General features: G+C 39.1%; 1 protein-coding gene across 3 annotated transcripts in view; it reads left to right on the top strand.

Moving 5' to 3' along the window:
* The window catches only part of LOC135175402 (cohesin subunit SA-2-like), a 67,872-nt gene that overhangs the window by 28,674 nt on the left and 23,845 nt on the right, over positions 1-15,353 (top strand). For all 3 annotated transcript variants that reach the window (XM_064143482.1, XM_064143481.1, XM_064143483.1), the window contains 4 exons: positions 1,029-1,108; positions 10,851-10,958; positions 13,472-13,580; positions 14,389-14,506. In XM_064143482.1, the coding sequence (XP_063999552.1) occupies positions 1,029-1,108; positions 10,851-10,958; positions 13,472-13,580; positions 14,389-14,506 (415 nt within the window). The remainder of the gene's footprint in view (positions 1-1,028; positions 1,109-10,850; positions 10,959-13,471; positions 13,581-14,388; positions 14,507-15,353) is intronic.

The following is a 15,353-nucleotide window of genomic DNA, read 5'->3' as shown; positions in this document are numbered from 1 at the left end:
CTCCCACTCTGTGGAGGATGCTGTTTGCGTAGATTATGGCAAGCTCTATCCTCCAGTCAAAAAACCCAAACACAACAATTCTTTCACCTCCAAAGAACAGAAACTCAGACAACTGCACACAAAATATGGACTGATCAGGAATCTTTCAAAGTTGAAATCATGCCTTCTCAGTGATAGGAAATGTAATCATATAACCATGAATGAATTTCCTACAAGCTGGAGTTTTGCAGTCTCTGTCTGTTACCTTATATGTTCAAGTTTGGAATTCTTGGATTTCCATACTTTTCAGATGAGCTGTGTGAAAAAGGAAGGTGCAAAGTAAAATAAATCTAGAAATTCAGAAACAATATGTTAAGTGAGAAAGCTGTTAGACCCCAAACAAGCTAGTCCAAAGGTTTAGAATACCTGAAAGATGAAGGCTACACTGAGGAGGGCAAATTCTTGGGTACATAGGACAGGAACATTTCCACTGTTTACTGAGGTGTTTGCATGTGTACTAAGTTACTGTAATGTGTATGCTGGAGGTCAGGAATAGTGCTGCAGTTCCATGAAGTACCTTTATGACTCAAGTCCTAATTGTCTTTCCAGCAAGGTGCTGGCTTCTGTAACGTGTAGGTACACGCACTTTATTATTGATAGGAGAAACTGATTATGTAATGCTTGTAATTTGAGGCTTACCTTCATTTAACATACTGAAGTGCCAGTAGTAACATCCTAGAAACAAGTTGTCAGTCACTTTTAATTTGTAGACTGTAGTTGATTTCTTAAGAACGCATACATTACATCAATAAAAAAATATCATATCACTGCATGATTAATTCAGTTAAAAAATTAACATGCTGTTAATTTTCAGGGGCTGGGGAACTACTTGGTAGTAATCAAGTTGCCTTATGTCTCTTAGGAAATAGCTTCTGAAATAAAAATAAATCTCTGCTCTACTAGTGTAGATAGTCTAGCTGTAGCCAAAATACATGTTTGTTGAGAACAAACCATGTTACATCTTTTTATTGTCATTTTGCATCCATTAGGATCGAATTGTGTCCATGCCTCTGGACAAGGACCATGAAGTAGCAGTTCAAGCCATGAAACTCTTGATGCTTATGTCACAGTAAATAATTTCTTTTTTAATTTAATGTATTGTTTTAATGGCAACAAGATCCAGATACAGTCCTGATGAATCTTCCTGTAATCAGTAACATACTGGGAAACAGTAGCTCCTGGCGGGATATGAGTTACATCTGCTCAAGACATGGCATTTTCTTTCTGTGGGAAATACCAATGTTAAGAAAACTCTTGTGCTGAGATTCAGTATGAAAACTACATTTTTATATCTTTATGCTTCCCTCTGAAAGGAAATTCCACACCTTCATTTTGGCTTTTCTCAAATAGAGCATCTGCCTGTCTCAGGGGAAGTCCTCACTGAGGATGACGTTCCCACCCTATCTTCTCTCTGAGTTGCCAGGCCTTGGCCAGAAGCTGAGAGAGCTCTGCCATCTTCTCTGTCTCCCCACCTAATGCAGGAAACCCTGAGTTTTGAGGCTGTTGCTAAAATTCAAATGTGTAGATTCTTGACTCCATGTCAGAGAACCTGGGAGCTGTTGAGCCCATAGTGGACTGACTGACAGGAATTGTCAAATGTATGATCTTGGTTTTGCTGATGTGGAAAACTACCACATGAGTTGATTTCTTGGGAAATTACCTGCCAGACATAGATTTGCTAGGGTAATGGAAAGCTGTGAGTGTAGGAAAAACTAGAGTAATGTCACAGAAGTGTATGAATCCTGTTCTGATACATCCTTGAGCAGCATGTTTATTTTAGGAATGGCTTTATTTGCAAAGTATATGAAAAATACATTCTCTGTCCCTCTTTTTCAATGCAAACGAAACTCTGCTGCATTTAATTGTTAATGCAGTCAAGATGTTAGGACTCAATAACTGCCTCTTCTGTCTGAGAGTGTAAGTTGAATTCTGCTGATGCAGATGCTTACATCCATGTACAGCATGGCACATTGTCCAATAGCCTTGTGAGATTTACATTTCTGCTTAAGCCAGAAGCATCAGTCATTGCTATATGAGAATGTAGACCTTAATGGACCAAATAATACAGTGTTGTAGGTATTTACATTAAATTTCAAGTACATTTTTGTATTGAAGTGCTGCTTTATAGTCTGCTCTTCTACCTCACTTCACTCTCCATCCATTTGAGTGGCATTTTTCTAGGCCTACTTCAACATACACATCAGAACAGCCTATGATTCTGTGAACATAATGTGCTTTTCTGGAAGGATTACCATTACCTTACTAGTAGTAGCTGGGGTTATATTGTTTGTGTTTACAATGTCCATTTCTACATCCCTTGGTTCTCCATGGTGTGTAGCAACTGGAACAAAGCACAATGCTATGTCTCTGGGTATAATGTGTCCTGGTGCTAGGAGGAGCAGCACACCATTGTTGAAGCACAAAGATTCTATACATGAATCATGGCTGTCCTTGTTCTGTGTCTCAAATAAGAAGTGCTATATTGGTACTGCAGCTGTTTATCACCTCTGGCTTTATTGTAAAGGATCATGTTCTCATTAATGCAAGCTGTAGCTATAAAAGTTTGATCAATGTTTCTTTTTCCCTGAAGCAATTTTCCTAATTTTTCTTTAATATGATTTCCAATGTGAGTAAATGCCTTCTAAAGTTTTCTGAATAATGTTTTTCCATCGTAAGTAGTTTTTCGCAAGTAAAATGAACACATTTTGAAGTTGTTTTTAACTGAGCTGTGTGGAGAACTAGCAAATACATACCTAACTTTTTCCTTGTCTGCTGTGCAGCCATCCTCCTTTCTGCCTCACTCCTCCTCTGCTTGCTCTGAGCTCTGCTGATTTGGCTTAATTGTAATAAAAGTGAGAATTGGGGACTCAGTAAAGAAATTCAGTGACATCTCTTCTTTTTGGTAAAAATAGTACTGACCAGTCTGTAACACCTGTATGGAGAGAATGCAGATGACACAGACAGTCAAATGTACAGATTTCTTAACTGCCTGTATCAGGATGCTTTTCTAGCAGGGAAAAGCTTATGCCTCAGCACCTACAACAGTGTCAGAAAGGACTCACTGCTGGCATGGTGAGAAGTAAAGAAATTTCAGGGCTACTATGTTTTTCAAGTAGGTGTGTCTCATAGCTCAAAACTAACACTTGGATATTAAAGAGTAATACTGGAGAAGAGGAGGCTCAGGGGTGATCTTATTACTGTCTACAACTACCTGAAGGGGCATTGTAGCCAGGTGGGGGGTGGCCTCTTCTCCCAGGTAACCAGCAATAGAACAAGGGGACTCAGTCTCGAGTTGTGCCAGGGTAGGTATAGGCTGGATATTAGGAAGAAGTTCTTCACAGAGAGAGTGATTTCCCATTGGAATGGGCTGCCCAGGGAGGTGGTGGAGGCACTGTCCCTGGAGGTCTTCAAGAAAAGACTGGATGAGGCACTTGGTGCCATGGTCTAGTTGACTGGCTAGGGCTGGGTGCTAGGTTGGACTGGATGATCTTGGAGGTCTCTTCCAACCTGGTTGATTCTATGATTCTATGAAATTCCACTGCTTTGTGGATGCAGTAAAGCATTAAATGGGTTTGGGGACAACAGCTTGCCTTCCTTTAAAGAATAATATGCGACAGCTTTTATAAGTGGCACTTACACTTTTATATATTGATGTAATCAGTTTTTTTGCTACTTTTATCCTGCTGTATTGGTTTCTCTGTGGATGGCTCACTTTTGTCATCTGCAAATTTGACAACTGAATTCTGGTTGCCCAACTTGCTCTTCTTAGTGAGACACAAGAAACCTTTCAGATCAAGTTTCTTTTTTTTAAAGATACTGGTCAGAACCTCTGTCTCATGAACTTCCTGCACTTGATTTGGAATCTTGGATTATTTTTAACAAATAAGCTAATCTTAACTAGTCAAGTACTGACCCTTGGAACATGTCTGTAATCTTGGAATAAATTGTTTGTGTTTCATGATATGTGTTGGTGAGAAGCAAGACCAGGAGTAACTTTTTTCCTCTAGTTAGTCCATTGGGTGCTCTGTGACTTTACTATGTTCATAACTCCTCCGCTAGTTTCCATAGTTGTCTTTTGGGTGAGTATAGAGACCTTGTTGCCAGTTAATTATTTTTCTCATGTTTCATGGTTGTGCTCCATATATTATATGTTAGTAACGGCTTTGACCATATCTTGCTCATCACTGCATTCTGGTCCTGTGGAATATAAATTGACTATTCTGCATACTACTGGCCTATAACACTGCTAGGCTGCACTTACATTCTTGCACTTGCTGGCTAGAGAGGCAATGAAAACACTGATCTTTTCAGTTCGCTTAGATGCGTTGCATTATTAAAAAACAAATGGTTCCAGGGTTGATTCAGACCCATCTTGCCAGGCATATATCTGTTTTTTTTCAGATCTGTATTTGTATTTTCTTCCTATCTGTCTTTGTGAGCTGAGATTTTCCTTCCTTGTTTGTTGTGTGCTGTCTCAATTGAATGCCAAGGTCTTTGGACTAGTGGATTTCTATTTTTACACAGTACAATGCGATCCCCAAACCGAAACAAGCCTATGAGGCTTAGCATAATAGAAATTATTAATGCTACTGAATTATGCATAATTGTTAGCATTAATGTTGCAAAGAATCTGAGAGGGAATAAAACTAGGAAGGAAATAAAGAGGGAGAAAACATGAGTGATAATGAGAGACCAAGGAATCTTACTGAAAACATTGCCCTTTAGGAGGCAAATTAATTTGATGTGCCTACTGACAGAAATTCTGCTCGGTTTTGCCTGCTTAACTGCCTAAAAGATTAGGGAGATTTTTGGAAAAGAGCAGCAAAAGTAATTAGGTGACTGTAGTAGATGAATGAGGAAAGGTTACAAGTGGTACAGGTAAGGGCACAAATCTACAAATAGCTTTAATATGTAAATAGCAAAGAGGAGAATTACTTTGTATTACATCAGGTAAGTGTAACCAGAAATTAAATTGAATTCTAAATACAAAACTCTCAAAGTTTGAAATCTGTAAAGAGATGCCTGAGTGAAACTGTGTGTAACTTGCAGATATTGAGGACTTCACAGAAATAGTTTAAAAACTATTTTGTGAATCCAGTAAGTACATTAATTTTCACTACAGTGCTTTGACATTGGTCAGTAGAGTCAAACGATCTCAAAAGTCAAGAACTGGAAACTTGTAAATTCAGTGTCCTGCTTAGTGCAGGAGGCCCAAGTCAAGTAGAAGTGCATCACTGTAGTCCTTAAAAATATTAGTCTCCCTTCCAGCTAGACTGGGAAATATGTTTTAATTCAGAGACAAAGGGGCTATGCTGTAGGAGAAACTTTAGAACTGGATTGGCAAAGGGTGTTATGGCAAATAATACAACCTATGTTACCAGTTCTAGTGGTAGATGTCCCATGACAAATAATTCAGTGTTAGCAGGGAGTTTAAATATCTGATTGTGTGGTGTTATTTCATAGCTAGCTTTGGACTTCAGAGGAGAAATTGACATTTGTTAGGCAAAAGGACTGTGTCTAGCAAGGTTATTCAGACAAGCCATTGTGTGGAAAATGTTAAGTTTAATGAGGGCTTAAATGCTATTATAAAATATGTTTCCATGTGATTGTAAAAAATAAGCTAAGAAACATGCTTTGCACATAAATAAGGAAATTATCTACATTTGCCTTATTTAGTGACTTTTAAGAAAAAATAAAGAAATGCTATCTTAAACTTGATAAACTAGCATGTGAAGCAGTGGAGCAAATTTTACTGCATAGTTCTGATTTCTTGCATCGATAACAGTTTTGTCTGTCACAAAATTGTCAGGATTGGAAGGGACCTCAAATCAAATCCAATGCCCCTGCCATAGGCAGAGACACCTCACACTACACTAGATTGCCTTATCCAGCCTGGCTTTAAAAACTTCCAGAGATAGGCTTTCCACCACCACGCTGGGTAACCTCTTCCATTGTCCCACCACCCCTCTGGTGAAGACCTTTTTCCTAACATCCAATCTGAATCTATCCTCTTCTAGTTTTGGTCTCTTCCCCCTAGTCCTATCACTACCTGACATGGAGCTCCCCACAGCTTGTTTCTGATTCCTTCAGGCCCATCACACCCCTTTCAGGTGGAGTTATGGTAGTGCCTTGTCAAGGCTATTCCAAACAAAACAAAAGACCAAAATGGTACAAAGGCATGTGTTTTCTTCTCTGTCTTCTCTTTTTCATCCTCTCAGGTATATATTTTCTTGGAAGTTACCTTCATCAATTTTCTGCCATCATGAACCTCTGTGCAAGAACCTTGATGTCTGTTATGAAACGTTATCTTTCTTATCTGAAGAGTTAACAGGAAAAAATAAGAGTTGTGTGTCTCCTAGGGTTATGTTTCTTAAACAAAACAGCGTGCCATACAGCATCTGTCCAATGTACATCTTCCTGCATTCTGTCACAGCATAGTCACAGAATCACAGTGTATTGAAACATGCTAATCCTATTTTGAAAGAGGATTGGAAAGGACTCTTGACATATCCTAGTGACAGCCATGCTCTCTCATTACCAAAGTGTCATCTTGAAATACCTGTAATGACAGCACAGAAGAAAGAGGGAGATCACAGAACATATTAGTTGATTTTTCTGGTTAACTTTTTATTTCTGATATTAGAATACTTTTAATATGCATTCATTTGGTTATTAGTGCTCATTGCACAAATGATGTTTTTACAATCTATTTGAATATTTTGGTGTTTAATGTGAATTTTAAATGCAAAATCAACACTTTTTTTGGTTTTGATTGAGGTGCTATATCTCGAGTTATCAATGTCTTCATAATGTGTGCCAGATACTTCCCTGCACATCTGTTAAAAACAAATGAATAAGGTAGTAAAGCTTCGAAAAGTGCACCAAAGGTATTTTTATTTTTCTGTTGTGGTTTTGATGGTGTAAGCAATAGCAGAGACTAAGAGAGTTGACTCCAGCAGTCATGTCTCTTGCGCACAGTGACATGGGACAAAAAACAAGATATGAAGTCTTTCAACTGGTGCCATATGCAGAACAAAATGAGTCTGTGATCTCTTCTGAGAGTATCCCAATATCTTCTTGGTGACAAGCTCACACTGAAGTGCAGAGAAAATGGTATGTCATGACATTGGTATGTGGAAGGCTGTGCCTTTTTATTTTTAGGCATCTAAGCACTGGCAGGCACTTCTGGCTTAACCTTTATCTCTTGCCTGGCATTCTGAGAGCTGTAGGTTTGCAGCAGTATTATTGCTGTATTTGAAGAATTCTTTGAATGTTTGATGATTGGCTTATGTATGTAAAAAAGAAAGGTACTCATTTGCTGTGGTAGCGTTAGTGGTAGTGGCAGCAGCTTTAGCTAAGCACTGTTGCTTCCAGAGGCAAGTAAAACCCCTAAGCACTCATTTGAGTTAGGAATATAAACCTCATTGTATCACAGAGAATAGTGGTTGAGCAATTTGTGAAGAGTACCTACAGGTATTGTCTCCCATTCAAGAAAGGGGAAAAAACCCAAACTGATCAGGTGCTCAAGTGGTGGGTGTCATGAATGTCAGCCTGCAGTGCAAGGAAAATGCATTGGTTTCCCCTCCTTTGCTTCTGTGCTACTAGGGAGTGCTTCGTTCCTGGCTGCATCTGATTTAGTGTTGTCTTGTGTAGGAAATGGCACTGGTGTAGAATAATGTAACTGGGCAAATTCCTAGTCTTTTTGAACAAAATAAACTGGCTGAGGTTAGAAGGGACTCGTGGAGGTCATCTGCTCCAGTCCCCCTGCTGCCCAGCGACAGTTGGCCAGAACTACTTCCAGATGCCTGTTTGAATATCTCCAGTGAGGAAGACTTCACAACCTCTCTGGGCAGCATGTAGCACTGTTTTCAGTCACCTTCACAGTAAAGATATGATTTCTGATGTTCAGGAGGGTTCTCTCGTGTTTCATTTTTTGTTCACTGTCTCTGGTTCTGTCACTGAGCAGAGCCTGGCTCCATCTTTTTTGCACTCTCCCTTCAGGTGCTTACACACATTGACAAATTCTTTGCTGAGTCTTCTCCAGGTTGAACAGTTCCATCTCTCTCAGCATTTCCTCACAGGAGGATGCTCCAGTCCCTTAACCTTTGTGGCTCTTTCTTGAACTCTCTCTAGTGTGCCCATGTATCTCATGCTTGGGAACCTAGCAGTGGACACAGCACCTACCACTGCTGAGTAGAGGGGAAGGATCACCTCTGTTGTCCTGCTGCCATCATTTGCCTTAATGCATCCCAAGATACCATTAGCTTTCGTTTTGCAAGAGCACATTGGTAGTTCATGTTCAGCTTGGTGTCCACCAGTGTACCCAGGTCGTTTTCTACAGAAAGGAAATTTCTAAGGAAAGCCAACTTCATTTTTATTGGGAATCTTTAATTCTGACTCAAAGAGATGGCAGGCACACTACTGAGCATTTAGAGCTATCTGAACAATGTAAGCAACTAAGTTTTTCAAAGTAGTGACAAATAGAACCCATTCACTATTTTTAAGTGCTCTCAGAAAAGACCTGAAATATAAAAATAAAAATAATTTTGAATATAAAAACATGGACATTTGACCGATACAGGAGATTCCATTTAAGCTTTAAGAAAAAAGATTTTGCTGTGAGGATGGTCCAGTGCTGGAACACACTGCCAGAGAAGTTGTGGAGTCTCTAACTTTATTGATATTCAAAACCTGATTGGTGACAACCCTCAGCAACCTGCTCTAGCTGATCCTCCTCTTTTGAGGAGGAGGAGGAGGAGGAGGAGGAGGTTGGTCTAGGTGATCTTGAGAGGTACTATCTGTCCTCAGCCGTTTTGTAAGTTTGTGTTGGCCTGCTCTAGAGCATGGCATGTTTGTATACAAATCTTTTTCAAGCTGTCCACAATTGGTTGGTTGGTTGTTTTAATATATATAGAGGAAATGACAAGGGCAGGCTTCATAGAAAGGACTACTTTAAAAGAACTAAATCATAGATAGACATTAAGGCGAATGGAAAAAATATTGTGAGATTGCTGGTTGATTTCAGTAAATTCCACATAGCCTTTCAATATAAAGACTTGCTATGTCATGTATTTTTACTCCTGCAAGTGCAACTTTTTTGTCAGTCTTTTTTTTTCCACTCAAATTTGTTAAACTTGTAGAAGTCTAGTAAATCTGATCCATCATTCATAGCTTCACAGGGCACACCAGGTTTTTTTTTGTAGACTCTAATACAGTTTCTTACTGTTTAACCTCAGTACATGCATTTGTGCTCTACTTCCTCACTTTTGTAGGTGGCCGAATAAGAATCACATCAATGTTTTCCTTTTATACTGATTTAATTATATGCACACACTACAAGCACTTCCTGTATGTCTTATTAATTTACTATTACAAGAGGCCACCACAACCTACAAGTATGTGAGGCAGATTTTCTTTTTGGTTGAGGGCAGGTGTGGGAACCTAGGGGGTAGCTAACAGCCATCATGCCAGTGTGGGGCCCTGGAGTGTGGTAAGAGATGTTGTACCCTGAACTGTGTGTGAAGAATGGGAGTGAAAAATAACAAAATGCTGTATCCTTGAAGTGGGTGAGAAAGGCAATTGGGAGGAAAGCACCTGTTTAAATAAAGATAAGGCAGTAGGATTTAGTGGGGTAGGCTGTGGGAAAGTGGAATTGTACCATGCACAAACTCCTCAATAAATAGCCACTGTCTTTGCAGATCTTGGCCATTCTGTCCACTCTCACATTCTGGTCTATCAGTTTGTATTTGAGCTCACTGTGGAGCTCAGGTTGGAAGATATCTTGAGGCTTTGCGACTTGTGAGTGTGCTACAGGTTGTGACAGGCTTGAAGACAAACAGGTGAACTCAGAAAGGGCTGCTCTTCTTTTTAAGACATTGAAAAGAAGAGCATGAATCCTCAGTTTTAGAGTAGGTATTGGATGATAACTGTAACTGTGACTACCTGAGGATTGAGTACAGTAATAAATGAAAACATGTTCTGCTTACCTGGCTGGAGTAGGTGTAAAGATCCCATATGCTGCCCTTCCATTCTTTAAAGTAGCTTAATTCAATGACATTGCTATGGCATAGAGAAACAGGCATTTTGAAACTGTTCCTTACTTTGGGATTTGCTCCTCTGGTGTCTCTTTGGTGGGTTATTTGACCTTGATGCTTCAGTTTCCCGTTTGTAAAAGGTTGATATTTATACCATTTCTACTTCTTGTAGAGTGTTCTAGGTTTACTAGGTGATGTGTGGTATTCCAAAGATGTGTGTCTGAATGAAAAAAGCTGTGACTTTAAATGTGTTTAAACAGAAAGGCCACATTCATAAGCATGCTATCAGGAATGTGTTTTGATTTCTTTTTATGTGTGACTGTGTGCCTTAATGTAATTGGATGTAGGTTTTAAAATTCTGTAATAAATAATTTAAGAATAATTTGTGCTACATAATTGAAGTCTACTTGTTTATTGTCTTCCATGGTGAACATCAAAGCATAAAGTAGAGGCACGATTTTTCTATTTTATTATTATTGTTACTCTTTTTACTGTGTCCACCAAGCAGCCTTAATTATATTTGAAGTTAATGTTTGTGTCCACGCAGTGCACCTGATTTGTCACGGTGTGCACAGACCTCTGTTTCTCTACACACTGCATGAAAGAATGCTGTCATTTTTGTTGGGTAGCATTTTTAGATATGCCCTACGAAAATTCAGCTGTGTAAACAAGTTGCACAGCTATGGAGAATCAGGTCTAGTAAAAGCTTGACATAGCATTCATGGTCGTCTTTGCAGATAAACCTGAACTATAACTTCCGTTGTTATTTTTGCTTAGGAACTGTGAGAATGTGCTGTCAGCTGAAGACTGTGAAATGCTATACCAGTTTGTTTATGCCACACATCGTCCGCTTGCAGCAGCAGCTGGGGAATTCCTTTACAAGAGGTATCTCTGCTTGCCTGCCTGCATGCCTACTTTTTGCATATTCTCATTTGTTTCAGAATGAAGATAGATTTATTTAAGAAGGGTCATTAAGCATTCATTTTTCTGCTGGAAGTGTGTACCATGAGGGTAGTAGATGTGCTTTCCTCTGCTGAATCAGAAGAGAAATTCTGTCTAGGTGTAGTCATTTGTTCCCCTGCACAGCCCTGGCACAATAGGCATGAGAAAAGACTAACACAGAGAACATGAAACGACTGACTGATCCGCAGATGCCATGCAATGTTGAAAGCATACCTTCCTTCTCCTTCTTTCTTCTTTTCGTGTTGCTTTGCTTCTTACAAGCTAATTCATCACCTGGCATCTGCTGGATTTTCATAGCTTTGGTGATTAATCACAAAAATGGCCTCCACTTCTCCCTTTGGAAGTTGCCTTATACATTGTAAGGGCTTTGAATAATGAGAGATGCAGCAGACTAAAGAGCCCTCCCAATTTTCTGTCAGGTTAATGAAGTACAGGGTTTATCTTCCCCAGGAGTAACTCTTATAAATGGGTTCCTTATAACAATGGTTTCATGAAGTGAATGGAGTTGGCATGCTAAAAAGAGAAGCAATAAATATTCTGTCTCTGCAGCTGAGAGAAATAATTTTGCCTTACAAAGAGGAATTAAAATAAAAATATTTTGGCAAGACTTTTGTGGAGAAAAACTTAGATATAATAATGATTTGTGTTTCCACATGTGCAGAGTCTCCTTCTAGTTGTCTCTTCCTGTTTAGCTGAATCACTGACATTCTGGGGTTTGTAGAGCCAAGTCTAACAGAAGAACAAATGAAGATAAATTCCTGTTTTGATGAGTCTCTATCACATCTGCTAGTCTTACTTAGTCTTTTTTATTGGTCCTAATATTCTGTCATAAATCAGGTGTTTTTCCTCTCAGAACACTGCAGCTTTTTGCCATCAAAGGGATTGCCCTGACAGCTCTATTTTTTTCTACCAAGCTTCCCAGTGCAGTTTGGACACTTTCCCCCTGTAAACCTTAGTGTTCTTGTTTGCCCAGTTCTTCTCTCCAGCACTTCTGCTGCTACAGAAACATTTGTAATAGTGCAATAGAAATGTTAGCAACACTATCTTTCCCTGGTAATACTGCTAAAAGTTTTAGTATGGATGTTTATGCTCCCGCCCCTCCCCCAGATCCTCCTCCCTTCTTGGTATGCAAGAAATCTCAATGTCTGTATTTTAAACTCAGATTACTTAGCTGGCATAAATTATACCAATAGAAGCACTTGCTGAAAGTATGAACTTTTACAGACTTTGGGTAGAGTGGTCCTGCTCTTAAATCCAAGTAATTTGGGCCTTGTATTAAGCTGTGGGGATGGCCTTCCTGTATTTATTTTGGGATTGGCACTTTTCATGAGCAGTGCAGTCACACTCATTTTGGATAAAGAGGAAAATGGAAACCAAAGTATCATATTATGCTTCATCCTTCAGAGGGAAGAGGAAGAACAGTTTTTCCACTGTGTTTATGAAGTCGAGTAAATTGTATCTTATAAATAGAAGATACTGTGCCTTCTTTAAGAAGCTTTAGTTCCAAGATGTACCATGACATGAATAATGGTTGAGTAGTAATATGTCTTCCTTGTTGTTAAGGTTTAAATTCAACCTAGAGTAAACCCTAAGCCTCTTTTCAAGCATGACCAAATATCTACCTCATTATGTGTTCAACACAGTGGAATCTGCATCTGCTGTCCAGAAAGCTGGCTGGGTACCTGTGAAACTGTCAGAAATAGTCTCTCCATTCACAGGGATAGAAGATCTCTCATAATGGGAAACAGTCTAATCTCTTCTCCTTTTGTGATGGTTTGGGCTCTTACCCGCCCCCCCCACACTTTTGAATTAGCCCCAGCTAACTCAGACAGCCTCTGGGAATATAAATGAAGCTATTTATTTTACAGCAGCAAATATACAAGCAGCTATTTACAGTATATACAGTTATATACAGAAATATACAAAGGATAAACAATACAGAAGCACAACTCCCCTCCCAGAAACCTGAGTCCCCAGGAGGGGCTCTCAAACCACCCCAACACCTTCCCCAGCCCCTCTCAACCTTACCCCAGTTCCCAGGAAGAATAGAGGTGCAGCCAGGAGGTTAGGGAGCAGGGTTAGTGGGAGCAAGGTTAATGAGATGTGACTAGGTCTGAAGGCAAAGGCAGAAATGAAAGACAAAATGGAGAATGTTTTACTTCTTCTTCCCAGAGTTCTCAGCGTGACTGTGAGCGAAGAGACACAATTGTTTTCATTTCACTGCCCATTATCTAGTTCTTTTACCAAAACATTCTAGCTTGCTTCAAACTAGCACACCTTTCATCTGATAAAAAAGTCTAATGTGATTTGGAGTGAATAAGTAGACGTTTAGAAGAAATACAGTCCTTGGGATCTTGGTGGAATTAGTCTTGCTTTGGAAAATGAGCATAAGGAGAATGTGGCAGAAATGGACTGACTTCCTTTTCTGTTGACAGGCTGCTTAGTCATGAGGGAGATGAAGAAGTTAAGCCCAAAGGAGGAGGGAAATTTGGGGCGAGTACTGACCCGTTGAAAAGATTAATATGTTTTTTCCTGGAGAGTGAGGTGAGGAGAATAGCCCTTGCAGTAAGCCCTTAAAATCCAGTCTTGCATGTTAAGCCAAGTATTGGCTTTCTTTTGGAAACAATTTTGGTGATGAGCTCTAAAATGTTTGGTGTTTGGAATGGTTTCTCTCTCTAGGATGCATTTTAATGAAGATATTTTTGTTCTGTTGTATTAAAAGTAAATTATAGCTATGCTGATGACACAATCTGAAAACAGCCTGATAAACAAATGGCACCGAGTAAAGGTTTTTCGGCACTTGTCTGTGACTTTCTACAGGCAGATATGGGTTGCTGCTGTGTCTTCATGCTAGGAGAGTTTCATCAACTTAAATGTTGAGCCTTTTCCTTCAGTATTTGACTTCTGCAGTGGTGCAAACCAGTGTCTGGTCGAGGTGTTTCAAGCACAGCAATTCAAATCTCTCTGCAAAAAAATTCACAGGTGTTGCTTAAAATGCTAACTAATTTCTAGTCCCAAGATTAGATTTTCAGTTGTTACGATCATCAATATCAAATCAACGCAGAAGCTAATTTAGAGGTATTTCTTCAATTACAAAGGAAAGGTATCCTAAAAAAAAGGAAAGCTTTTTCTTGCATTTTCTGCTTTTTTTCCCACTTTCCTGCTTTGTATCAAAATGAAGACATGGTTTATAAATGTCGATTAGCCTCAAACTGAATGTGATGGAATACTGTGTGATGGTGTGTGTGAACAGCATGCAAACATATAATTGTGGAACAAGAGAGGAACTTGTAAAGCTGTGTTACTTTTAATGATGTGTTTACTTCTGTAAGCTTGTGTTTTTAATCCCCAGCTACACAAACATGTTGCATACCTCATAGACAGCTTGTGGGACTGGGCAGGCAAATTCCTGAAGGACTGGGAGCGCATGACCACTCTTCTACTAAAAAACACTGAAGAAGATGGAGAAGGTGGGTAAAGAAAAAGCTTAGTTTTGTCTGAAAGAATCTCTTGATGTTGCTTTTGAACTTTGCCTTCAGCTAGTTTAGGCTCGTTCTGTATTGCAATACCCTTTGATCTCAAATTGTGGTCTCCAAGGGCTTCAAAGCAGATGCAATCAATGCAGTGCCAATGCAATATTTGTATCAACATGTTTGTTTTATTCAGTATTCTTTATTTATCTAATGTTAATTCACAAAGTTAGCAAGAATGCTTGCATAATTAATCCATAATGCTTACATAGCATTCATTTTATTTGTTTGTCCCAGACTTAAGAATCTGGAAATATTAGTTGATTGAAGTGTAGTATTTTTGGGCTATTGTTTGTGCCTGACCAGAAAATGAGCAATGTATTGAGTTCCTTGACATCTAACGCTCCAGGGCTTTAGTTTTTCATAGAATTATGTTAAAGTGAACTTAAACTTCATGGTCCCTTCCAGCCTAAACTATTCTGTGATTCTGTGGATGGTTGTTGCAGCGTATCTGGAGATGGTTCTGTGATTGAAATCAAAGTTTGTAGACCCTGTGAGTTAAAGCATTTTGGTACTGAAAGAAACAAGCTTGTCCTAAATGAGAAGTAGTCTGTAGGAATAGACCTTTTTAAAACTGCCTGTGTTTTTGCGATCTCAACTGCTCTAGAAAGTATTTTTTTTGTTGTTCATTAAATATAGTAAAAAAAATTGTCTTCAAATTAAATTAAATACTTTTATGTGTTCATTTAGCAGCACTGCATCTTTCTTCTTGTAGTGTCCTTCCATAGTTGCTCAGATAAATGAGTAGCCCTTTTTTATTATGTTACCGCATCTTCATTTTTCTTCT

This window comes from Pogoniulus pusillus, chromosome 5, assembly GCF_015220805.1.
Source record: "Pogoniulus pusillus isolate bPogPus1 chromosome 5, bPogPus1.pri, whole genome shotgun sequence".
Taxonomy (NCBI): domain Eukaryota; kingdom Metazoa; phylum Chordata; class Aves; order Piciformes; family Lybiidae; genus Pogoniulus; species Pogoniulus pusillus.
This window is presented reverse-complemented; position numbering and strand designations above follow the sequence as displayed.